Source organism: Archocentrus centrarchus, chromosome 15 (genome assembly GCF_007364275.1).
Source record: "Archocentrus centrarchus isolate MPI-CPG fArcCen1 chromosome 15, fArcCen1, whole genome shotgun sequence".
NCBI classification, from domain to species: Eukaryota; Metazoa; Chordata; class Actinopteri; order Cichliformes; family Cichlidae; genus Archocentrus; species Archocentrus centrarchus.
In genome coordinates, this window is record NC_044360.1 from 22873075 (window position 1) to 22898967 (window position 25893).

General features: G+C 41.2%; 3 protein-coding genes across 3 annotated transcripts in view; 1 reads left to right on the plus strand and 2 right to left on the minus strand.

The window, feature by feature from the left end:
* Nucleotides 1-19157, minus strand: part of slx4ip (SLX4 interacting protein) — a 36466-nt gene extending 17309 nt beyond the window's left edge. Inside the window, 4 exon segments of the mRNA XM_030748734.1 lie at nt 7642-7768; nt 8074-8163; nt 17881-17948; nt 18107-19157. Coding sequence (XP_030604594.1) covers nt 7642-7768; nt 8074-8163; nt 17881-17948; nt 18107-18398 — 577 coding nt within the window. The 5' untranslated portion in view covers nt 18399-19157.
* On the plus strand, nt 18445-23260 carry mkks (MKKS centrosomal shuttling protein). Its single transcript, XM_030748733.1, has 4 exons — nt 18445-19655; nt 19819-20000; nt 20400-20510; nt 20595-23260. The coding sequence occupies exons 1-4, from the start codon at nt 18680-18682 to the stop codon at nt 21018-21020; spliced, it is 1695 nt and encodes a 564-aa protein (XP_030604593.1). The 5' UTR covers nt 18445-18679; the 3' UTR covers nt 21021-23260.
* A 131-nt stretch (nt 23261-23391) lies between these two features.
* On the minus strand, nt 23392-25328 carry srd5a2b (steroid-5-alpha-reductase, alpha polypeptide 2b). Its single transcript, XM_030748514.1, has 5 exons — nt 25009-25328; nt 24366-24529; nt 24170-24271; nt 23946-24096; nt 23392-23832 (listed from the first exon to the last, which is right to left on the minus strand). Exons 1-5 carry the CDS (start codon nt 25281-25283, stop codon nt 23766-23768), a joined length of 759 nt encoding a protein of 252 aa, XP_030604374.1. The 5' UTR covers nt 25284-25328; the 3' UTR covers nt 23392-23765.
* Between the last annotated feature and the right edge of the window lie 565 nt (nt 25329-25893).

The following is a 25893-nucleotide window of genomic DNA, read 5'->3' on the forward strand; positions in this document are numbered from 1 at the left end:
AGCAAAGAAGCAAATCATTTATCACCCAGTGTGGAATGCTGATCTGTATCTCCGTTTTGTTTTCTCTGTCTGTTCTGGGTCCAGGAGGAACCAGGAAGCAAGCATCTTTCTTTGCACTTTCATGACTCTATGTTTTTGGAGGCTCTGATTTAGACCCCTTAGCCTCTTGTCTAACTGTACAACTGTTCTCACTGCTTTCCCTTGGTGAGTTGAGCTTGCCAATTCCCAGGACAAACTTGACAGGGATGTCTGGACACAGAGTTGGGAACCAGTGCAACGCCGTGGCCCGAGACATCAGCTGTTGCTCCAATGTTGAAACGTCCTGCACAGCGCAGAGTTGCTCTTGGCCCTCTGCCCAGGTTCTCTCGTGCTAAGCTTACATTCATGTTTCTCTCTCACAAACAGTTTGCTGGTGCCTCCTCTGGGAATAAGTGGCCCCTTTTTGTGGCAACTGTGGCCCACAGTGGTGCAATACTCAAATCTGCAGAGCAAAGACTTTAAAGCGTTTCATTTGTACTTCCTTAAAAAGAGGATGGCCTTGTTTAATTGTTTTGAAATCCAATGCACAACAATATTATGACAGGTCAAATCAAACAGTAAACAATCCAGTACACCATGTTTTTAGAAATGTGGTAGAAAATATTGTAACCTCTTGTTTGGAGAGACTTCTGCCATCTTTTAACATACTGTAGAACAACTGCAGAACAAAGACCAATACTATGTACTATGTACTAGAGTACTATGCTTTCGAAACACACACACACACTCACACACAGTGCAGTTTTCACCACTTCCTGGGAAAACAATGAGAGGAAAGAAAAGTCAACAAACCAAAAGGCATCCAGAGTGAGAAGGACTGTAAAATGGAAAAGACAGGAGTGAGAGGCATTCAGACCAGGGTCAAAGGTAAGCACCCATGGAAAAGACTTCATTAACTTCAGCCATATCCTGAGGAGATCATTAAAACACCCTTAGAAAACACAGTCTACTTCGCCTCTCATTTCTGGCAGCCTTCAGTGTTTTCTCTGACTGTTTACAGGCCCTCGAGTTACTTGATTACTCGAAACTTCATGAGGTAAACTGATATTGTTAATGTAACATAAAAAAAAAGGAAAACTATGGCTCCATAAGCTTATTACAATAAATATTTCAAAGCTAATTTTCTGCTGTAGGATACAGATTTCTTGACTATGTACATTCTTAGTTGGGCTTTGTAATCTGATCTTCATGTGGCTGATGCATGCTTGAAACCAATTTTCACAGATTGACAAGGATTGTATTTAAAATTCAGGCTCTTAAGAAAAAAAGAGTGCCTTCTTAGTCAATAAGTCCAACTGTTTTGTCCCAAAACGGAATGAATTCCTCAGGCTGCAGTATTATATGCTTAAATCATGCCTGCACTACCTCAAAAGCAAAGATTTTGCAGTGTTTTCAAAGACACTGTCTGATTTCCTCCTCTAACCTAATTTCTCTCATTAACGTGTTCCTAGTGTGCATGTAACAGTAATAACTGAATATCAGGAGAACTGTAATTCCCACGTAACCCCTTTATGAACAGGAGTTGAATCAGCAGGACACTCAGACACCACTGCCTGAGAATCCTGATCTCCTGACATCTCTGCTTTGATGTAGACCCCCTCCCTCTGTCCTCAAGTGTGGGTGGAGAGTTGGGGCTTAGTGCGTGAGAGTGGGGTGGACTGGTGAGGGATGAGAAAGCATGAGGAAGTTACCCATATGTAAGTGGGGGCTTTCCTGGAAGGACATCACTCTCTGTGTGCAACTGTAACTACGGCCGTAGCAGAGAACTGTGCCTTATCATCCTGCACAACGTCCACCTGAAACAATATTTGCACATGAGTGTTCAATTTAACATTTGGGTGACCCCTTCATCACAGTTACAAAATACGCCGCAGCATGGTAGCTCAGGCCAACCCATAATGCAGCATGTGACTAAAAGTGGTGGGGAGCATTTTGAAGCACAGAACAATTACCGAAGGGAAAAATATATTTTTCAGAAACAGAATCTGATGAGAGACATGCATTCACAATACAAAATGTCATGCTCAATCATCATTATATCTTAAGTAGCTCAAGAGGCTACAAATTTCCCAAAGTGCAGTCACACGGAGCATTCACTGTGAGGAGGCAATCTGCTTAATCTGCATTTAAATAAAATAAGGGCTGTACAGTCCATTTTGGGGCTTTGAGTTATGCAAAGTGCTGGCTCTTTAAAACCAGCAATGAAGTCTCACTGAAAGTAGCCTCTGCTAGCTGGAACCTCTAGAAATTCAAAGAGACAAACAATGGCACACATGGTGATTTCAGCTACCAGTGTTTAATGAGGGTACTGCCCCTTCTTATCACGAGTGAAAGAAAAACAATCTGTCTTCATCTGATTGAAGTTTTGGATCTTATTATAATCTACTGTAAATGGTTAAATGATGTAACCCATTGACACTGTTAACTGGAAATCATCAGTGTGTACTATCAATTGTAAATGCATTTTTTAAAGCCATTCTAGGCAGGACCGTCTGATAACGTGTGTTGGAGCTGATATATTACAAGGTAATGTATTTCTGCAGTCCCACTAACTTATACATGTGTACGGCCCACAAAGTGTGGGAAGTAGATATGCACATTCCTTGGAATTTGTTGCCTAAACAAGCATGTTTCAGTAAAGTTAAAAAAAAATCTAGGCATGCATGATAATGCATGTTGTGGAGTAACTAAAAACTATTACTTCTTCTATAAGTTGCAAGTGTAATACAATATTTGTTTCAATTACAACCTCAACAATACTGATAAAATACAGGACATTAGGCAAACTATACCATAATAACACCTGTCCATGCAAAATAAAACTCGACAGAAGCCCATTCCTTTCAAAGCGAAAGGGCACGAAACCGCTGTTCTCTGACATGTTTTAGTAATGCCTGAAAGAAGGCATTCTGGTCAGGCTGAACACTTAGCATGAGTTCAACAGAGTGTGTGTGCCGTCTCCCACACCAGATTGTGGTAAAAGGGAACAGTCACATGAATGTGATCCATGCTTAGGCTCAGACTCAGGCCCTAATTATATGGGAAAAGAGTGTGGTGTGACAGCTATGGTGGGTATTGCGGTTGTGTCCTAAGAGACTACAGCTGACCCTGTGGAGAAAGTGAAGCAGGGAAAGTGGGAAAACATAAAAAGACAACATAAGGAGAGCAAAGAAGTGCAGACACGGAGGGCAGAGAAGAGGTGATAATAAATATAAATGCATAAAATGTAAGGAACAAAAAAAAGAAAAATAAGAGATGTGTGTGTGTGTGTGTGTGTGTGTGTGTAGTAATAGGTAGTGGGGTTACAATGGAGTCAGACTGTCCTACGTGTTGCTGCTGAGTAAGGCCAGAGGCTTAGAGAAAGGATTTAAAGAGCCACAGCAACACCACAAAGCACCATGGGGAAGGGGCTTGCCTGGCAGGGGCCAAGGGAGGGAGAGCAAGCAGAGAGAGCGAGGTGGGCTGGCTGGAGCGGCTGCTCTGATCAGGATCCATTTCCAGCCTAGGCCTTGGAATTCCTTTGTTCCTGTCACAGGTCTCTGTTTCCCTCTTGCCCTAATCCCAGCCTGCCTCACGCCCAGTAACACAGAGCAGGGCAGGTAACTAAACCACACAGGCATCCTTCTCTAGTTACAGACGTGTTCCCACATAACAGTCACTGATATAAATAGTAATAGCTGAGGTGGCACCTCAAAGAAACAAAGTGTGTTAAAACAGACTGTCATCACATAATGACATTTAACACGCTTCTGCCTCAAGAGAATCATCACAGTACGAGGCTGAAAGGTTTGTTTCCAGGCTGAAACCTCACTAAAATGAACACAAGCAACACGTACACTGCTTTACATATCTGCACAGAAAATGTCACATGCTATCCTAATTAAAAACCCATTTTATTATTGGGCAGCAGAACTTGAAATGCTTTATTAAGTCAAACAAAAGCTAGATCTCTGACAGAGCTGAGCAAAAAATTAACCATCTCCCTTTTTGTCCCTGAACATCCTCCGCATTCTTCATTGGAAGGGAGATGGTCATTCGTAAACACATTCTCCAGCAGTAAAGCTATCCAGCAACACTTGTGCTTTTCCTGCATTGGCTGTGGCCAGGCTGCCTTAAGCCCCCTTCATAGGCCTGCCAAAAGGAGTCAGTGGTACACTGTGCAGCACTCGCAAAGCCCTCTCCCACGGCTATTAGTGACCATTCATCTGGGGAGCCTGGGAAAATGCCTCTCCAGCCTGCCGCGGCCATGGGGAAACAGACTGGCAGGTGTTCCCTCCCTCTAAGCCCTGGCACCTGTGCAAGGAGAGGAAGAAGGAACCAGCTCATGGGCTCAAACTGACTCTAGGTACCATTTTGCCAGAATGCCTCTAAGTCCCCTGACTTGTAGGAGGACTCCAAATGCCAGGCTAAACCATACCTGAGCTCTGTGTGCCTCTATCAATACTAATGGCAAAGACATCTGGCAATGTGCTTTGCCAATTTGAAATGGCATGTTAAATAAATCCATGTAAAATGGGACTTCTCAGTTTACACTCTACCCATTCACACAAGTGCACTTGCTATTATGGTCTACAAAATCAATATCCCCTGGAGTGGAAACAATATTAGCCAGGAGAGTGCAGGATCGGCAGGGTAAGTAACCTAAATTTAATCCGGTGAAAAAGGGAAAAGGATATACAGTAGGTGATGTATGACAGTCTTTTAGACACTCTCTATGTTGTTCATGTCTGCATGTTTTTAGACAGCATGTTGCTCAAGATGTTGGCATCTGACATGAATTTTCATCAACTCTTTGTCATGGAGCATAACCACCAGCTCCCTTACTCAGATATCATCTTGAATGACAAAAATGTCATTCAAAACACAGAGAACATATTATGCACTCATTTAAATTGCTCAAATATCATCTTGAATAACAAAAATGTCATTCAAAACACAGAGAACTTATTATGCATTCATTTTCATTGTGTAATTACTCTGAGAAATGTGGGTGTGTTGAACACGGTCTACCAGTGAGAATGCATGAGGCCTCACTCAAGCTCCCCTTCCCTGGACTTTTAAAGTCTACCATGTCCATTCTGCAGGTCCAGAGCCAAAATGTTTGGTGGGAAAAGTTCCCTCTGTTCATCTCTCTAAAAACATAAATAAATCACATCACTGTGAGCTAATCACGAAGTCTCAAGTAGCCTGTGTAAAAAATGAGAGGGGTGGGGGGCTGACAGTTGGAATTGGCTTCTGCAGCTGAGATTTGTAGAAATGGCCTAGATTTATGTTGACAGAAGACATAAGATAAGCTGCTCTTTGACTTGTTCACTGGGTGCTATACACACACATATGCATCCAGCACAGCATACATACATAAATACCATAACCCATAGAAAGAACTCAGATACAAGCATTTGTGCTGAAGGGTCTTGGAATGCTAAAAGCTGTTGATGGCTCATTTGAAGTGCCAACAGCTGAGGCTGTTACGCTGTTCTTACCGCTGTCTGTTGGCGGAAGTCCCTGTGATTTTACACTGGCACCAGCTCAAACGCCGCCTCACACAAGACCCACAAAGCCCCCTCCCACACCATCTCACACATAGCGCAACAGTCCATCTGCCTATTCTTGGCATAGACATCAGTACTACCCTGCCTGACACCTTTCTCTATATGCAACAACATGCATGTGCATGTGTTTCATCACATGTGGCTCACACCATGATATCCAGGACAATTCGGATATCAAATATGATACAAACAGATGCAAACAGGTCCTCTTGAAAACAAAAAACTATTTCTGCTTCATGCTATTGAACAGTCTGAAAGGTTAGTGTTTGCCTCCATTGCAGAATGGACACCCCCAATACTTAATACCCACCCTGAGATTTGCTGGCTTTCCCTTGCTACGCCTATAGCCTGTCCTCCCTTTTTTATGTCTCCTGCCTGCATGCTCACTTCTCACAGTCACAGTCTCAACCTTTACTGCTCCGCCACCTCCCTCACATGGGGCAATGAAAAGCCCAAGAATGTCATTACACTCACTTAAGACCTCTAATAGGACTAGAGAACATGAACTGTGCAGGCCTGTTTGAGGCACTATACCTTTTCATGTTGTGAAAGTGGAAAATTCTCTTATATGGTACGGAGTCATGTTCCACTGGTTCAATTCTTTTTCTCAAAGCTGCAGGGAGCTTAATCATTTTTACATGCATATTTCACTGCTGAAATGCTGATAGTCTCCTTGTTCACACTGTAAACTGTGCATGCACGTGTGATGTGTGCGTGTGTGCGCGCACGTGTGGAGCTTTAAACTGCCACCATCATTAGAGATATCTGTCTCACATCAGTCTGTCATGGGAAATGTGAGTCAGGCTTTTCAGTAACCTTACACTGTCAGCATGTTCACACCTAACCCAGGGGGAGGATATATGTCTCAAACACACTGTGCAACTTCTGGTTCACGCTCTTTCAGAGCACCTGTGTGCACGCATCGTCGACTATATCAAGAAAAATAAATAAGTAGAAAAAAGTGCACATATACACTATGTGTGAAAGCAATGAAAAGGTGGTAAGACTAAGTGTGTGTGGGAGGTAGCGTGAGAGGCAGAGCTGTAGCCGCAGGAGAAACTTTATGGGGCTGACTGCCCTGTAATCCCACTCTAACATTCAGGCTAGTCCTGCTGAGAGAGCCCAGTTTAACTGCCCTTAACTGCTACCTGTGACAAAACCTGTCTGTCTTACAGCACACAGCTGGAGGTTCCTCTGATGCTTTACAGGTTTATAGTGCTTCAAAGGCATGTATGTGGATAGCTTGGGGGGGTAGCGATATTGCATAAAACAGGCATGAACTGAAATGGCTTATTCAGATTGGTGCATAATTTATTGATATTTGCTGTACATTGTTCTCTGTGTCACAGCAGCTGTTTCTGATGGTATCATTTAACTGCAGGTGCAGATAAACTCAAACTAGCCAGTGGCGCATTAAACAGTACGATAACAAACGTTAGCAGTTTTAATGATCTTGCATGTACAAATGTATGAGACATGCCAAGTCAAACAAACTGCAACAAAGTATAAAAACTCCTATCAGCTCTTGTCTTCACAGGTCACACCCTGGGCGTAGGGAGCCACCATGTCCCAACTAGTTCTGTTGTCTTTTCACCCACTCAAGAAAGTATCCATGAAATACTTTCCTGTAACTTTGTTTTGTAACTGCATTTGCATTCTGCTTAGAAATTTCAACAGTCCACCTACATGCAAACAGCAATAGCTCTGCTTTGTGTGAGTAAATAGTGGGACTGAGTTCAAAGCCAAAGTAAACCATTTTACTTATTCAAGCATTAATGATAGACACACCTAAGAGAAAGAAAGGGACGACATAGATGACTTCACACCATCAGAATGAGCAACAATGATTTCAAAACAGAATAAATACAACCTGTGTTAATAACCACATGACAATTGATCCCAATTTTCCATGGAAAAAAACAAAACAAAACACAGTGTTATATTAAATAATGGATCTTAAAACAAAAATTATACAAATTGATAAGCACTGGACTAGTTTCCCCTAGAGAAAACGGTCGAGTATAACAAGGATCGAGATACGGTGTGTTACCTTTGACAGAAAAGGCTGAAGCTGGTGCCAGCTCCTTCTTCTGTTTGGGCTGTCTTCTACTGTGGAGGAACTCGGTATACTGCTTAACTCTCTGGTCCACAGAATTTTGAACCAGGGTTGTAACCTCCTAAAAAAAACACATATTCAAGACATAAACAGTAAGTATATGTTGAACTAGTAAGAGAACATAAGTTTTGATTTGACTTTACGAGTAAAGCTTAATGATCAGAAGAGGCAAAGATGAGTACTGAAACGCCACAAGTGGCTGAGCGGGAGATGGGAACAGTTCTGCAACAATGAAGATAGAGACGGCTCAACGTCATTTTAGATTCTATGCTGCTGCTGTCCTTTGAAAAGGTTTCCAGCAGGAAAGAAGCCATATACTCCCTTTCACACTTATTAACAACCACACCCATCTTCCCGTGTCTGTACCTCGATGTGGCTCATAGTAAACCAGCTGGTGTCCTCTTGGCCGCCCAGGGGCAGAACGTGGAGATCCACCAGTACAGCATAGTTCCCACACTGTAACACAAAGAGAAAGCACAGCCACAGGTTGCTGAGGGGCACTGAGCTCACAGGCAACAAAGGGAATCAGAGTCCGGGTGATTGACAGCGAGACAAACCACAACGACCCCCTGTGTCCTCAAACATCACCCCAGGCCTCTCACAGCAGTCCACTCCCTCCTGTTTCTCTGTCTAGCCATCTCTCTACCAATCTCTTTACAAAAAGTATGGCCCCGTTTGTCGCCTCATATTTCCCCTCTCTCAGATTAAAATATATCTGCAATGCAGTGGAACACAGCCTCAGGTCACAGTAGGCTGCAGGAAAGATGTACCACAAAAATGAGGATTATTATCCCAGTTTGAATCAGAAAGGTAATAAAACTCCACAGAGCTACCTTTTCTTTTTAATCCTATAGAAAGCAAAGAGAAGGGCAGTAGAGTGGCATGAAGCACGATGTCCTTGTGACAATAAGCAATAAGATACAGGGAGGCCAAAAGTGCTGCTGCTGGTTAAGTTATGATTCTCAAACTAGCCTGATTATGGTTTACACACGAGTGCAAAAGCTGCCCTCTGGAGAGAGCAAATGGATGTGAGTCTCGTGTGAACTTCGCCTCTCCATAGTCAAGAAAGTAATGGATGGACTGAGACCACCCACAACATGACACAGAGGCGCAGCGAGTACTAAAACCCAGAGTGATAATGCGGCAAAAAAGCATTCAAGTGAATGACGGTGCAAAAACACAAAAGGTCATTTAAAGCCAAAACCAGACACTGACCTGAGGCTCACAATGTAGAACTTAAAGAGTGTGTAACAAGAGGAGAAGGATCACTGGATCATTTTAGCAACAGGGGAAACTTTTGCACACTAAAAGCTTTGTTTTGAAGCAGGCATATCCTCTGGGCTAGTACATATTATAGACAAGATGATTAAACTCTACAACCCAGACTTGTGGGATGTTCCAACATGCTTCCAGTGTGACGTGAGAGACCTCATCCTGCAGGGTGTATAGGCAAAGCCACTGTCTACTAATGGTCTAACTCTGGACACCAATCTACATTTCCCACCTCCAAACTTTGTCCAACTGTCTCCTTCTCTCGCTAGTTAGGAGTGAGCTTAGCTCCCTCATCAAAGTACTGCATTGTTCCTGAACTGGTAAAACTGAAGTTTGGCTGCAAACCTTTCATCAGATGTTATTAAAGGTTACATGTGAGCAAATCAAGCTGCCAAATATTTTGCATTATTTTCCCCCTTGAGAGCATTATCCTCTCTAATTCTTTCTGCATTATATTAAATGAAGTGAAGCGGCTTTCTTATTTCTACAGCTCAACTAGAGGAGAGGGTGCCCCCATATGACTGATAAGTGAATGTTTCTTGTTGGCTTTACTCTCAGTCATGTCTTGCAGTGTTGCCCTGCAGCATATGTGCAGTCCTAAAGCACTAATGCATGCCAATTCATGCTGAAGTACTAATGCGATTCCCAATGTTAAAATATATGTACAAATGGAAAACTGCTAAAAACAAACAAACAGGGTAGTGCAAACAATACAGAAAGGTTCTTATACAATAGTCTGCTTGCACAAAGAAATGAATGCCACGGACCAGAATGGAGCCTCATGTTTAAATTGTGTGCATGTTGCCTGTCAGCATCAGCTCGTCCCTAAAGATTAGCATTCTCTTCATCTTTTGACCTTTGTCTCACAGTTGTCCACCGATGACTGGTGGCCTCCTACAAATACCCATGTGTGGGAAAGCCTAGCAACAGAGGGTCAGACCCTGTCAATCAAAACACAGAGACCAGCTAGTGGAGTTGACACATGCAGAATGGATTTTTAGTATCCTGATTCCTGACTTCTGAGACCTACCTCCTTTCACTACAGACAAGTTAACAGATCATCCAGACTAACCGCTCTATGATAAATCCTTATAATCTTTAGTTTTTACTGACAATGCAAGACAAATGTTCAGTTAACACTTATGGTAATTTTTGTGGTCACTGGACCTTATTATATTCCCTCAAAACCTCCAGATCATTGAATTAAATGGCTCAAAAATCACACAATCTAATGTGTGATTGAATCTCAGAGTTTGCATAATATCATCCAAACTCTAAAGAGTGATGCCACAATAATTTGATAAAAATGAGGCGAGCAGAATAAGGTTCAGAGTTCTTTACAGAGAAGTGTAGCATTGTAAATCCCCTGACATGGTTTCTGTGCTCCTGATTGAGTCTGTTTTGGGCCAAAAGCCAGACAAGTAGCAAGCTTTAGACTAACTTCTTTTTATCACATTAGAACAGCAGACAAGGCTCGACTGGGAATTGGAAGTTAATGATAAACACTGGTCTGCCCTTACACAAAAACAGCATGTGATTCTGTGGGATTCTCAGAAACCGGGGATTTTGTCAGGAATGCAAACTAATGCAATCACCCTAATGAGAAACCAATTAATTTGCCCGGCAAAAGTGCCAGTTTGGTGGAGACAAATTACCTGCAAAAGTGTCGATATCTTAGCCAAGGCTTTGCTGTTTAGGTACTAAAGAAACTAGAGCTTTTTACAAGGGACATTTATGCTTAATGTGGCAGGTAAGACGGAATAGCAGCAGAATTTTGCATTTAATTTAATTTTGCACAAAGGCTCCGAGGACAATCACATCATGTGGTCTAAATTTGTCAACTCCCAGCACAAAGAGTGACCAGTGCATCTCTTGGCTGAACTATACCACAAACTATGACCTTCATGTATCTCAGCTAAGGCCCATCTATGACTCTTTTTAAAGTGAGATCATTGCAAAGAGCAATATACTTTTTAGATGTAGTTATAAAACCATAAGCGTTATATCTTTCTTAGAAAATAATCAAAACCCAGTAAAATGTAACAGATAATTTTACAGTGCCCTTATCAGTAAAAACTCCATATATATATATATATATATATATATATATATATATATGGATTTTTTCTTTCCTGTGACAGTTTCTACCATGTCGTTTTCAGGACCCCAAGGGTTTCATTAAATGTGACATGTTCACTGATGAAACCGATGAGCTATTTTACTTTGTGACACATTTAAGGAAATACTCAGAGCATCTGTCACTGTTGTTGGAAAGAAAAGTTGTGATAAAGGGCCAAGTTCAAGAGGAAGTTACTCTTTTCATACATACTAAAGTGGGCCAGCACCGCTTTGTTCTCTGCTTTGCTCAGGCTTTAGTTATGAACAGAGGTTGAAGGCTGAACGAGAGGTGGCAAGTAGGGTTTAATATTTTTCCCGAAAATGACATGAATCAAATCCCGGGAAATGACGAGCCATTTCCCGGGAATCCCGGGAAAAAGTTTATTTATTTTTTTATTTTAATTAGGCCTTCTGTAGCCTGTGTCGGCCTTAACCTATTGTGATATTGTAGAGGTAGCTTTCCAGCTATGTCCTGTTATGCCCAGTAGGGGGCAACGTTGGCTTGATTAACGCAATAAAACCTACATCTCGAGATTCGAGTGCTCGAGATATGCGGTGTTGTATCGTTCCTTAACACTCCCTTAACAAATATAATTCGAATATTCCTCCATTGTACATGGAATTATACCAAGCTATTTTACAACTGCTGGTGCAAAACAATACGGTTCATCTCCACAGCATTGATAATGGCTCAGCCACGCTGTCGTGGCGACATCTGTTGCACTATATCTCCACCAGTGGAACGCTGTAATAGTCATTGAAAAGTTAACTACCGTACTACACTATAATATGGCATAACACAGGGCCTTGAGTAATGCACTACGACTTGGTCATTGCCATTCTGGCAACAGCAAATTTATAACACCGTGTCTGAGGGTTAAAGTAGGTTCGCTGTGAATCGTCTTTTGAAAAACTGGCCAATCCTTATAGCCTAAAAAATATACATTTTACTCAACTCCATTTTAAAAGCGAAATATGTTAAAGCAATCTATTTCATGATAATTTCTTCACACATTAGGCCCGTATCCTAATTCATGATTGTTAGTAAGCGGCTGCAAACGAGGAAAAGAAACACTCGAAGTTAAACAGATATTTCTTTATTGTTCAGGGCAGGCGTATTTTATAGGCTATATAATGCAATATAACAATATATAATAATATAAAATTATATAATACAAAATACCTTAGGGTAAACACATTGCCTACGATTTCAACAAATTAAAGAGGAAAAAACCACAACTGTGTAATACCTCTATTAAAACGCTTGAGATGAAGGCTGAAGCCTTAAACGGAGGCTGAACGTGCCTGAAATGAAGAGTAATGCTTTTCGCATTAAACGAACCCTTCTCTCAATATTTCCTTAAATTTAACATTCTGAAGCTTTCTTTTCTTTCTGAAAGTCAAATCGACGCGCGCGACTTTTTTCCCGGTTTCCCGTCTAACGTTTCCCGGGAAACGGGAAATGGTTCTGATCGCATTTCCCGGGAATCCCGGATCCCGGGATTAAACCCTAGTGGCAAGAAGCGCTACTTAATCCCAAATCCTTTATTGTGCCATCTTTTGTGTGCTGCTGTCACACAGTGAATAGATTGGACCGAGTCTTCCTGCAGGCTAGGCTCAGCTTCTCTATCCCATGCCTTCCTGCTGCTCAACCGATAACTTACAAGGGGAGGAAAAAAAAGGTTAACGAAGAGAAAAACATAAAAAACAGATAATAGACCTGCCCACAGTCCACAGCACAACACGAGAAAGGTCCTTTTATATTTTCTGTCTGTAAATAAACACTTCCCAATGACTCCTTTACTTTTGTCTAGTCTGCAGAGCTCTGGTCTATATCCCTCTCAGTTCCCAAAACACTCTTTACCTTCCCTTATCTCTCTCCCAGACCCGGCTCTCCAACCTCCCGCCTGCGCTGCTCCAAGTTCGACACGGGGCCCAGCTTTACCCGCCTCCCCACCTCGCTGCCCTTTGCCATTGCTATCGCAGTGTAAGAACCAGACCTTCTCAGACTGCACTTAGCTCAGAGGCTAACACTAACCAGCCGCAGATGTTTACATTGGGAAAGAAGGGGCAGCAGATGCGGTCTCACTCAATAAAACTTGCATCTATCCAACTCTCCCTTTGTCTCTCTCTTTTTCTGACTTTCCTTCTGCAAAGTCTGCAAAGCACCCTGGGGAACTCTTTAGATCTGTGGGTGTGACAACTTTGGCTTTATTTTCCTCATTCCCAGCTCTCTCTTTTTGCTATGAGTCACCTGGGTTTCCCCTTAGAAAAAAGAACAATTCTGTTTTCCAATTTTTTTCAAACCACCAGCTACTTAGTATTAACATTTGAGACTTGATTATTCCCAAAGCAAATGTTATTTACAAACAGTACACCACAGTTTTTTTTGTGTGTGTGTGCAAGCCTCCCTCCATTCCGGATGAATGTTAGCACACCTGAGTCCCCTTTATTTGATGATAAAAAGAGACACAACCCAGGAGAGGAATTCCAGCAGCAAGAACAGACAGGAATATCTCCAGGTAAAACTCTGCAAACAAAGCGCAGGCAGACACATCCTTGAGAAATTGGTAGATAGTCAGAAATAGCAAGCTGAGAAGTGTTTTTCCTCATTAGGAAATATGATTTCTGTACTGCAATGTAGGCCAGTGCTGAGATGAAAGGGGGCTTTTTTTTATCCTTGTCACTTTCTCTTTTGAAAATGGATAGTGTCATAATGTTTCCAACAAGAAACACAATCATTTTGTTCAGAGCCATGATGTGTGGTCTGTTATGAGCTCATCTGCAGAGCAACAATAACACTAAACAGCACATAAACCTCTGACATTAAACTGCTCTGTGATAACTCAAATCTTTTATTTCTTAAAAAAACACTTTGGTCTCTGTCTCAACTTACTACATTAGATGGTTAAAAAAAAAAAGGCTGGCGGTGTATGCTCTTAATAGAAGGCAGATTGCAGGGCTCTGTAGCAGTAACATCCTGGCAGACACGGCATGCACTTGAGTGGATCAGCTTTTTAGCCTGCGGGGCCTTTTCGGGAGGTCTGAGAAGTGGCAGGTCACTATATGGTCTAAGCCTATTTAAGAAGGAACATACCAGCACCTCCTGCAGTTCCACAGACTGAGGAGAGAGCTGCTTTGAAAACATCCCAGTAGAAAGGACCATAAAAGACGCCGAACAACCTACTAAACATGCCACGGTTAATCCAAGAACACAACTCACAATTTCTCAGACAAACCTCATTCTCTGGGCAAACTAGCAAACACCAAACACAGTTTGCAACATCTGTGAAAACAATCTCTACCGGGAGATTTTTTTTACTCTTTATTATTCTAAGAAGTGAATTCAGTCATTAAAAAACATGGTGGCAGTGGTGTTTGTTTTGCAAAAGTTAAGACATAGGCAGAGCCTTGAATGCTATTGTTTGGTCTGATCCCTTCTAATATACTTGTTGTGGTTAGCTGGTTAAGCATGGTAGAGGCTGTGTGGATTTTCTCAGGCAGAGTAACACAACAGTATCATTATGTACCCAGTGGGAAGGAACCTTTCGTGAACCTACAGGGTTTTTACTCTCCCACATCCAGTCGAGGGGGGGCGGTGGGGTAGCCTGTATGCAGGCGTGCATATGAAACAAATAGAAGGGAACGAATGCAATATCTGGTCAGCTAGGCGCACACGGCATTACGGAGGATGTGAGAGATCAGTGAAAATGTCTGCAGCCCCTCATCCAAAACTCTCAATAAATGAAACATCAACAAAAGAGAGACCAGCAGCTTTCCCTGCACTTAACAAAAACATCTGATGTGCATTATTTCTGTCAGAGCAACAGACTGAGGATGAACAGCTCGGATTTTTAATAGAATGAGTTTCCTCTTCGCTGTATGGCTGTGTCCATTAACAAAAGGCTCTTGGGGAGGCAGTCAGATGAGGTTTACAAAAAGGTGACCAGAAACTCCAACTTTTTCCAAAGAACGAACCACAGCATGATAATGTGGCCTTAAAGCAGTAGAAACATGCATCTGTACCTCCCTCTAGTGGACAAATAATTTGCTACTTTGAGGAAAAAATAAATAAATCTTGCATCACAATATGAATACAGCAAATGCTAGAAAAACAGCCATACGATGTATTGCTGGGCTGCAAAATTTTCCATAGCAGCACAACAGCTTTTCAAAGGTTTGGCACAGACCATAAAAACTCATGTCACACACTGGAAGAAGTGTGTGTAGCTGTTCTACCATTTTGATGTAAAACAAACAGCTAAAAACCTCGAACAGAAAGCATATTCATCTCGTTCCTTGGTATCTTGTGTGCATCTTATGATAGAAAAATGCATTTGGTGGTGAGTGGAAAAAAAACAAACACACAACAGCTCCTTTTCTTAGGAGAAAAAAATATCCCAAATATATATATATGACAAATACTGGTTGACAACATGCTGAAACAAACTTAACAGTTTTATAGCCCATAACAAAGTTTACTGAGAAAGGCTCTCAGCGAATACATTTCAACTAGAGTTACAACCACAACCCCAATACCAAAATAGCTGGTGCTCTGTGTAAAATGTAAATAAAAATAGAATGCAATGATCTGCAAATCTCATAAAGCCACATTTTATTTATAATAGATCATAAAAAAAAACAAAAAAACATTTCAAATGTTTAAACTGAGAAAATGTCACATTTTAAGAAAAGAAAAAAAGGTCTCAATAAAGTTGGGACAGGGCTATGTTTACCACTGTGTAGCATCCCCTCTACTTTTAATAGCAGTCTGTAAACATCTGGAAACTGAGGCGACCACTTGCTGAACTTCTTTGAGAGGAATGTTGTCGCATTCTTGTCTGATATAGGATTCTAGCTGCTCAACAGTCCTGGGTCTTCTTTGTTGTTTTTTTTTTTTGTTTTGTTTTGTTTTATGATGTGCTGAGTTATTCAAAGTCTTCACAATTTAAAGCTGAGGAACATTATTCTGAAATTTGTAGATACATTTTTTTGCAGATTGGTAAACCTCTGCCCATCTTAACTTCTGAGAAACTTTGCTTCACCAAGATGCCAATCGTGTTACTCACCTGTTTCCAGTTAACCTAATAACAGCAAAATGTTCCTCTAGCAGTTTCTTTTTAGTAAAAATTACATTTCCAGCCTTTTGTTCCCTCATCCCAACTTTTTTGAGACGTGTTGATGCCATCAAATTCTAAATTAGCTTAATTTTTAAGGGTACATTTTCTCAAGTTTAAACATTTGACTTATTTTCTGTGTTCCATTGTGAATAAAATATGGGTTTATGAGATCTGCAAATCATTACATTCTGTTTTTAATTTATATTTATATATATATTTGCTAATTGTACGCTAAGTGAAAGAAAAAAAAAAGGGCTAACACCAGGTATTTTCTTATTGTTTGCTATTACAAACTGTAATGTGTCTCAGACCATTGTTGTAGTAAGAACACATGCCAGTAGCAGCAGCAGCTCCTGTGGTCAAATAACAGTGAGCCAACCTGGAGAATTAAGATAAGATAAGATAAGATAAGATAAGATAAGATAAGACTTTAATGATCCCACGACAGGGAAATTTGCGCATTACAGCAGCTCAGTATAGAGAAAAATGAAAAGCATGAGTAAAAAACAAATGAACTAAAATAGAGTAGAATAAAATAAAATAAAATAGAATAGAAAAAACTATACACATATACATAAGCACTATATACATAATATATATATATCAATGTCAATACACACATGTACATATACACACATATACACACACATCAAAACACTATATACAGATATCAAAATATTGTATACATTTGTAGCCGGTAAGGTACACAGCATACACGGTATGCATTATATGGGAGAGTGTAATAAATAAAATGTATGTGGATTGTAAGGATAAAGTGATGGCAGAGGAGGTAAAGTGTCCAAGTGACTCAAGACATTATGATGCGTTATACAGTCTAACTCGCTGTTGGGATGAATGACCTGTCTATGTGGTTCCTTGACAAAATAACACTACAGTTTATATTTTTTATGGCTCACAATCTCCAGGAATACTCAGAATTAGAAAATTTTGCATTTTCATTAAATTTTACCAACTGTCCATATTTATTTAATAAAATGCCCATAATATTGCATTGCTCCTGATGTTACATATTTAAATTTTAAAAACTGCAAATTGTATTCAAATTGTTCCTCAACAATGTAGCTTAATTTCCTCAATTATTAAAGAATAGAAGATGCACACAAATATTGAATATAGGAACACAATGCTATTTAATATAATAAATATATCATCTTCTTCTTTCAGCTGCCAGCACCCGTAAGTTGGCAACCCAACATACATGTGCATTACAGGTGTAGGTACGGGGGTGTTAGTGCATGTTCAACCGTTTCTGGTGTACTACATTAAATAAATTATGTAAATAAAACATTCTATACCGTATGGTTTAATCCTGTATGTCCTATTCTCAACCGAGTAATCAACATCTCTTCCTTTGGGTTCTTGCCCTGCATTCAGTTCAAAACTACATAGAGTACTTTTGGATACCGTGTAGATGTCTTCCTGTCTATATCCTGATATTCCTACCAATTTTTCCGCATATGATTCTTCATGATAATTTCAACTTCTTCATAGCTGCCCTAACTTCCTCTTTACTAATCCTCTGCCCTTCCTGATTCACTAACTGTTTTCCTCTCTCTCATTTATCAATAACAAATACAGTATATTAATTTAATATAACACTATACCACACGAATCTGTGCACTGTGTACATCGTTTTACTTACCTTAATCACAAATTTGATAGGAGTCATTGCTATGAAGTCAGTTGGTTTCACCTGATTAAGTACACGGTCGAGAACAGCAGCTGGATTTTAGCAAAAAGACAGATTTATTTAATAGTTAAGCTTACGCGACAAACTACTTCCGTTAACAGTTACAATAATATAATGTGCTATGATAAAATAATATACTAAATATAAAACAGGCGTAAAATGTATAGTAAAGTTAACCAAGGTTTAATTACCGCCAACAGTTTTGAATGTTTGTTCAACAGCGGGGCGACAGGAGATGACGTCACAATCAGTTTGTAGTCCAACACCTGAAAGCCGGTATGAATGGGACTTTCAGCGTGTGACTTTTGGAGAAAAAAACAGTTAGACAACTGCTCGCCGACTTTAAAGGTGCATAAATTCACTTTTATGTTGTTTATTCCTCGTGAGAAGCAGTTACTAGAGACTAGCGAGCGAATGCGACCGTTTGTCGAGTAGGACCGCTGATTGACCAAACGCTGTGACGCTACCATGGAAACGATTGTGTCTCTACGATGCCTTTATTAATCCGTAAACTACATACTCTCGGATTATATCTAAATATGCTTGTTATCATATTTTAGACCATGCAATATGGTATTAATGTTGTTGGTTGGATTTAATACCTTAATCTGTTAACTCCACCCCTCTTTTTTTGTTAAATTTTGGTCAGGCAATTCTAAAGGTATCATTATCCGACCATCACTACCAGCGTGTTTTGCTAATCTCTACTTCGACTATGCTAAACCTGGTTTGACAAATTACTCCTTCGGGCATGTCTCGACTCAGCAAGAAATCTCCATCTGTTTGCACGGATCTGCCACTGGACAACACCGATATTTGCGAGAAGCTTTACCTGCTGAAACAGATACTAAGATCTTGTTTTGGTCCCACAGGTAGACTGAAACAAGTTCACAACAACATCGGAGGGCACGTCGTGACCACCTCTGCCTCATCGGTTCTCCTTTCATCCGTTTCCTCCTCGCAACCTTTTATCAATCTGATAAAAACCTCCATTCTCAACCACGTATCCCGCTTCAGCGACTGCGGTTTGTTTGCAGCTATCTTGTGTCTGTCTCTTATTGAACAAGTCAAAAAGTCTGCTCTCAGGGAAAGTGTGGCTATCAGAGTGAACAAGCACTCGCTGGCTCTGTGTACCAGCTACCTGCAACGAGAAGACTGTGACTGTAGAGTGAAGCTCGACTTCTGCAGCAGTCAGAACTTGATCACGTTAGCTCGAAGTATTATCTCCAGCAAACCTGCATGTGTACTGACGGAGCCAGAGACACTTTACATCAGCAAATTGGCTGTGCAAGCTTTTTTGCTCACTGTTCCCTGTAGCAGCCCAGGTGTAGTCAGTCTTGGCAGAATCGTGACTGTGCCTGTAGAGGGCCACTCTGTGCTGAGCTCTGCAGTGCTTCCAGGTTTACTGGTGGAGATGCCTGATGGTCTGAGCAAAGGAGAGAGTCTGCCAAATCCGCTCAGTGTGGTCGTTTTCAGTGCATCTCTTGCTGGGGATCTTTCCGAATTAGGAAATGGAGTAATTGAGGTCCACCCAGGTGTAGACACAGACTCGCAGATCCTGGGTCAGCTGCTGGAGCTCGGCAGACAGGTGGTTAACAATGAGGTGAAGCTCTTTGTGTGCCAGAAGGTCATCCACCCGGTCTTGCAGCAATACCTGAGGAGTCATGGTGTCATAGTGGTAGAGAGACTGGGAATTGCTCTTATGGAGCCACTTAGTCAGCTAACAGGTAGGCCTAAATGCAGGCTGCACAGTCATATCATACATACAAGCACCAGTTAAATACCCATAGATTTATTTGTATTTTAAGTCAACTCATTGTACTACTGTAATAATTGAATCTATAATGACTTTATCATATTCATATCGAATCTTTAATTCAATTTGAATAGGGGCTCAACCTGTGGCTACATTACATACCACGATCCCATCCAAGGCCTACGGGAATGTGAGGGATCTCAGTATCAGGCGGTTTGGATCCAAGACAATGCTTCATTTACTCCCTCTTCGAGAGTCAGTGATCTGCACAATGATCCTCTGTCACAGGAACCAGACCATGTTAAATGAGCTGAAGGTGAGATAAAGTGGGTGTTAAAGCTGCGTTGGTGGCTTCTGGGGTTAATGATGGATGGAGAGACATATTGATGTGAAACTGGTCATGTATGCACAAGAAGGACAAACTATGCTGCCTGTAACAACATAGATTCAACTCATAAGACTCCCTCTTGCTAATATATACAATTCCCATGATATATTAGTTCAATAAATGAGAAGTCCGTAATGGATTTTCCCCATAAAGCTCATTTTATAGTGTTCTTCCATCACAGCTGGGGAGAGATTACATTTCTTCAATTTTTTTTTTTAAGCTGTCTAAAATCCGTGCCTTAACACAGAGATCTGGAATATCCACTAACATGAGGTAAATGCGGCAAATAGAGTAATGTGGTCACTTCCTTATATGCTTGTGCTAAAGGTGGTGTGCCAGGTGACAGAACATGTGCTGAGACTCACCCTAAGGGAACCATTTGCCTTACTTGGGGGCGGCTGTACTGAAACCCACTTGGCTGCTTATGTCAGACACAAGGTGAGATCTTCTTCATTTCAGTTTTATTGATTTCATATATCTTTCATGATGGCATGTCTTCATGATGCCTTATTTTCACCTTAGAGCAAGAATGATGTACCAGAGGCTGCATTATTATTAGGGTGCTCACAGACAGAGTACCTTCTGGGTGTGGAGCTATTCTGCCGTGCTCTGGAGTCCACAGCCGGAGCGCTGGAGCACGATGGTGGGAATTCTTTAATTGATCTGACACATGCTCATCACTGGACCCTCCCTGCAGATAGCATCAAAGAAACCAATGATAGCTTGGGCTTCTGTGGCTGCGGTCTGGTAGAAAGTAGCCCAAGTAGTAAGTGGACTTATCTAAACACTAAATATGCAGAGTTCTGTCCTTCACCCCTGTTTAGAGACACTCCTGTGCAGCCACGTGTGCTAGACTCCTTCACAGCTAAACTCAGTGCATTACAAGTTGCTATAGAAACTGCTAATCTTGCCCTGGATATTAAATATATAATTCAAGATATGAACTAGCAGAATAGACATTTTGTCTAGTGTTGAATTCAGGTTTGTGATGATTTAAACTGTGGACTGAATGCTGCCTTTTGGTTTAAAAAATAGTTTAGACAGTGGGGAGTGGGAATGTCTTTCTTTTGCAGTGATTTGCAAATAATTTAAAGCCCATTTTGGCACTCGGGTACATTAGTGCATTATGGGTATATTGTGGAATGGGTACCTTTCACATCTGTGTGCAGCCCCAGTAACCCTCAAACACATCTCGGTGGGTTGTAAAGACGGTCTGACTCAGGGAAATACACCTGGAGGCACAATCAGGTGCTCATGTGCCTAGCCTCTGCTTTGTTGCACAAAAGAACCACCATCAATGCCATCCCACCAGCTGTCCAGCCTATCTTTCCACAAACAGCCTTCATCCAGAAAGGAGAGAAGCAGTGGAACAATGCCTCGCCCTCAGATTCAGGCCCACTGGATGCAGCCAGGGACTGAGCCCTTCCTGTCAGAAATCACTTGTACCAACATGCGCCCAGATCTGGTTCTCTGGTCCAAATGCTTCCACTATGTCATCATCGTTAAGCTGAAGGTCCCTTGGGAAGATGCCATTGATGAAGCACATGCAAGAAAAAAGTTTCACTATGAAGCAGAGGAAGGGGGCTGGAGTGTGAAGGTGGGTTGCAGGGGCTTTGTTGGTAGTTCCACATCAAGGTTTCTGAAGGAAGTCGGCATCAGAGGGCAGATCCAGAGGAAAACCATTAAAGAACTGGCCACAGTTGCAGAGACAAGCAGTCACTGGTTGTGGCTGAGAAGAAAGGAGACAGCTGGGGGAGCTAAATGACCTCTCCAGGTGACACACACCCAGGTCTGATCAGCCTGCCTGAGGGTGTATTGTGGTAAATGGCCGAAACACCCAATGAGGCTGGGTTACACAACTGCTGATGCGTCACACTGGAGTAAACATCACTAAGTGGTCATCATCAAGCTCAACCCAACTCTTAAAAACTCAGTCTGAACTAGTTAGGTCCATAGGTCTTTGGACAGACACATTTTTTTTTAGTCTTGCCTCTGCACTAAATCAAATGTGATTGAAGAGCAGACTTTCAGCTTTAACTCAAGGGGTTTAACAAAAGTGTTGCTTTTACCTGTTTCGGAATTACAGCCATTTTTATACATAGTTTCCCATTTTCAGAGGCTCAAAACTAATTAGTCAAACTAATATAATTTTAACTATAAATACTTGGATGAAAATCCTTTGTGGTCAGTGACTACCTGAAGTCTAGAACCCATGGACAAAACTGGGGATAGTCTTTGAATTACTGTCAGCAGAACCTGCAAAAGAAGAAGCAGCAATGGTTCAGAAATATCATATGGTAACAGCCACAGTCTGCCAGGCCTTTACTGCAGCCGGTTCCTGCTTGTTTGTGGGACTTCCTGCATTCAGTCTTGGCTTCAGTAACTGAAAAGCATGCTTTGTTGGGTTGAGATCAAGTCACGGATTTGCCCATTAAAGGATATCTCAGTTCTTTGCCTCAAGAAACTCTTGGGTTACTTTTGCAGTTTGCTTTGGGTCATTATCCACTTGCACTGTGATGCACCCTCCAGTCAGTTTTGCAGCACTGGGCTGAATCTGAGCAGAGAGTGTAGCCCTGTACACATCACATCATCAATCAACACTGCTGACGTGGTTCTGCTGGCGGTGAAGTTGTTTTTCTTAAGCAAAGAAAGAATTTGCCATCTTGCACTTTAGTTGTCTTCTGTGGGGTTTTTTAGGCCTCTTGGTGTTGCTGGGCAGTGGGCAGTGCATTCTTTCTTTTTAAGCCACTCTTAAATTTTTGCTATCTCTCAGAGAGGTTTGTTTTGGTTTGGTTTTCTACCCAACATTGGCCTCACTTGCATCAACATGTCTTTGGACATCATATTAAGAGTTCCAGTAAACAGATACCAAATTCAGGTTCAACAGTTGGACCAACTCCCGATCTCTTATCTGTGTAAAATCATGAGGGAACTGGTCTCACCTGGCAATGAAAATGCCTGTCAGTTAAGTTTCCATTTACCTTCGAGCCTCTGAAAATGGTGGGCTGTAATTCCTAAACAGCTGATGCAATACTTCTGTTAAACCCTTTGATCTTGATTGTTTGGACAAAAAATTACAAAAATAATGTATGACAATGTATCATTATCCAAAAACTTATAGACCAACATTTTGTGAAACATATTGATGTCTTGAATTTCAAAATAAGCTTTTTTTCCCTTAAAAAAAACACCTCAGTTTTAACTTTTGTACTTTTTGCATTAAATAAAGTGTTTCAGAGATTTGCTAATCTGTACATTCTTTATTTTGTTTTTATTTTAGACAGCAGAACTGACTTTTTTTTTTTTTTTGGCAATTCAGTTGTATAATTTATCTCTTTTAGTAATATTACTTATAAACAGACATGCATTTATTAATATGTCATGCTTTCCTGAATTTCACAAGCTCTTAATGCTATTATACAGTTCAACCTAGCAACTTTATGAATATGAAGACTGACTAAACTAACTATCTAGACTATTTCACTGTAAGTGCTCACAGTCACAATGCTGTATGACATGTTATAAACCAAGGTAAACAGTTTTTACAGTACCATCAAAATCAAAAGATTCTTGTGCTGTAAACTGAGTGTATCTGTTAAAAAACAGGAGTAGGCATGCAAGTTCCTGTGCACACCTGCTGTTGGTTCAGTTCTTGCTTGCCCTAACAAGGTGAGGGACATGAGCGTTTTTCCCTCAGAAGATAAATGGAATCAAAGCCTTTCGAAACTTGGGATAGTCTTTGAATTTCTCTTGGTAAAACCTGCAACAGAAAAAACAGCAATGCCTCAGAAATGGCACAAGGTAACATCCGTAGTTGACAGGTTAGTATGCGTGCTGTGTGTCAGGACACATTTCTATCAATACGTTGGGCACCTGTGATGGTAATAGGCTCTTGGTCCGATAAAGCAGAGGGTGAACAGAGCGAATGAAAGCGCTGGAAAAGACCAAGTGGCTACAGCATACCCAAACCACTCCACAATCTCTCCTAAGTAGTTGGCACCAGAAACATATTCAAACAGACCGCCTGCAGGAGATCAAGAAGACTGCAGGTTAATACAAGCACAGAGTGGATGGGAGTTTGCTCAGCTGTTTCCTACCAGTAGGAATCTTGTATATCACTTCCTTTGGTTTCCTCAAGTTGCGTAGAATAAAGTCGCTGTGTATATTGATGCCCATTCCGGTGTAAAACAGCAGTAAACCTGGGAAGAAAATATTCTCAGTGTCAGAGGTAAATAAAAAGTACAGTTAACTTTCAAATCCATCCATCAATCCATTTTCTTCTGTGGCACTTACCAATTTTATAGCGATAACCGGTTAACCATTCATCATCAAACCAAGCACAATGAAGCAGGTAGTGTCCCTGCAGGAAACCATTTAGAGAGCAGAAGAAACCCGCTGGCACCATCACGCCCAGCGGGAAAGGCTTTCCTCTCATCAATAGTGAATACACAAAGGTTCTGTGATTGGAGAACAAAATAGAAGCTGCAGCAGGGGTGGCGAAAGAAGGGGATAATGTTGCATTTTTTCCATGCTGGTACATGCAAAAAAAAAAAAAAAAAAACTGTTTTACAATCCACTGGAGGCAAGTTGTATAAAAGATTTGGCATTAAGGTGAAGACAAAAATGGTGCAACTAAGCTCCATTCTTCATGGGAGGTTAGGAAAGCATTCCTCAGTGTTGTTTTAGATTACAGCAGCAGGACAAATCCTTTTGTACAAAAAGATGTTTAGACCACATTTTTGTTGTTTTATGTCATATACAAAGACCAAATTGTTAGAGAATTCATTGATTTTTCATGAATGTCACTTCAGAAAGATTAAACAGGAATACTTTCCTGAATCTGAACACACCGTTTACTGTCACACACACACACATACACATTCCCACTTCCTTTAACATGCATATGAAATGGCACAAACCTGACTTCTGTTTTTACCTTTGAAAGTAGTGCGCGCAAAAGGTCCCTAGCAGCAGGTGCTTCCCCATAATTGAGGTCTTGTGCGTGGCGAGCATTAAAAGTAGAGGGATGATGAAAGCCGGCATCTCCTGGAAGAACCAGGCTAGTCTGGCAGGTACTGTTCTAGCAGGAGGAGAGAGTGCCATGTAGCGACCATAGGAGCACTGCGACTTCTTGTGATAAACCAGGTGCCACAGTCCTGCCAGGATGATCCCACAGCTGAGACAGCTGACCAAGTCCTGATGGCAGTGCATCCTGCAAAGTGTTCGGCTCAAAGCTGGTGAGTGCTGCAGTGATCATTCCCACTTGTGAACTAAGCATATTTATGAAGCTCGATGGATGTAAACACCCTTGCTGACTCCTCCCAAAGTAAAGAAAGATGTGCGTTCGTCAGCCTGTTGACAGGTGGAGATTTCACAGTGCAGGTACAAACATTGCTAGAGGCAACGTCTTGATTTGCCTTCTCCATCTTGGAAAACATATTTTGATGTTAAACTGTCACATTTCCAAAAGCTACAACAAAAGTGAAAAGAGGTGATGTGTGACAGGTAACCACAGATGCACACAGCAATGGCTGAAGTGTGCTCCAGTTATGTTGCTATTTTGTGTGAAATGCGTGAGTAAATTTGCAGGGTGACATGTGGCTTTAAATTAAGCATTTCTCTCTGACTAAATACCAACAAGTGGGTGGACCTAGAAGAGGAGTCACCTTAAATTCACAGTACAGACAAAGTCCAAATTCTAATCCTGATTATAGATAAATGTGCCTACAGTTTCAGGGTTCGGTGATCAGATGACATATAATACGAATTTACATGAGTGCAGCTTTTAAGCAAATTTTAAAGTTCTCTTTTTTTTTTGGTA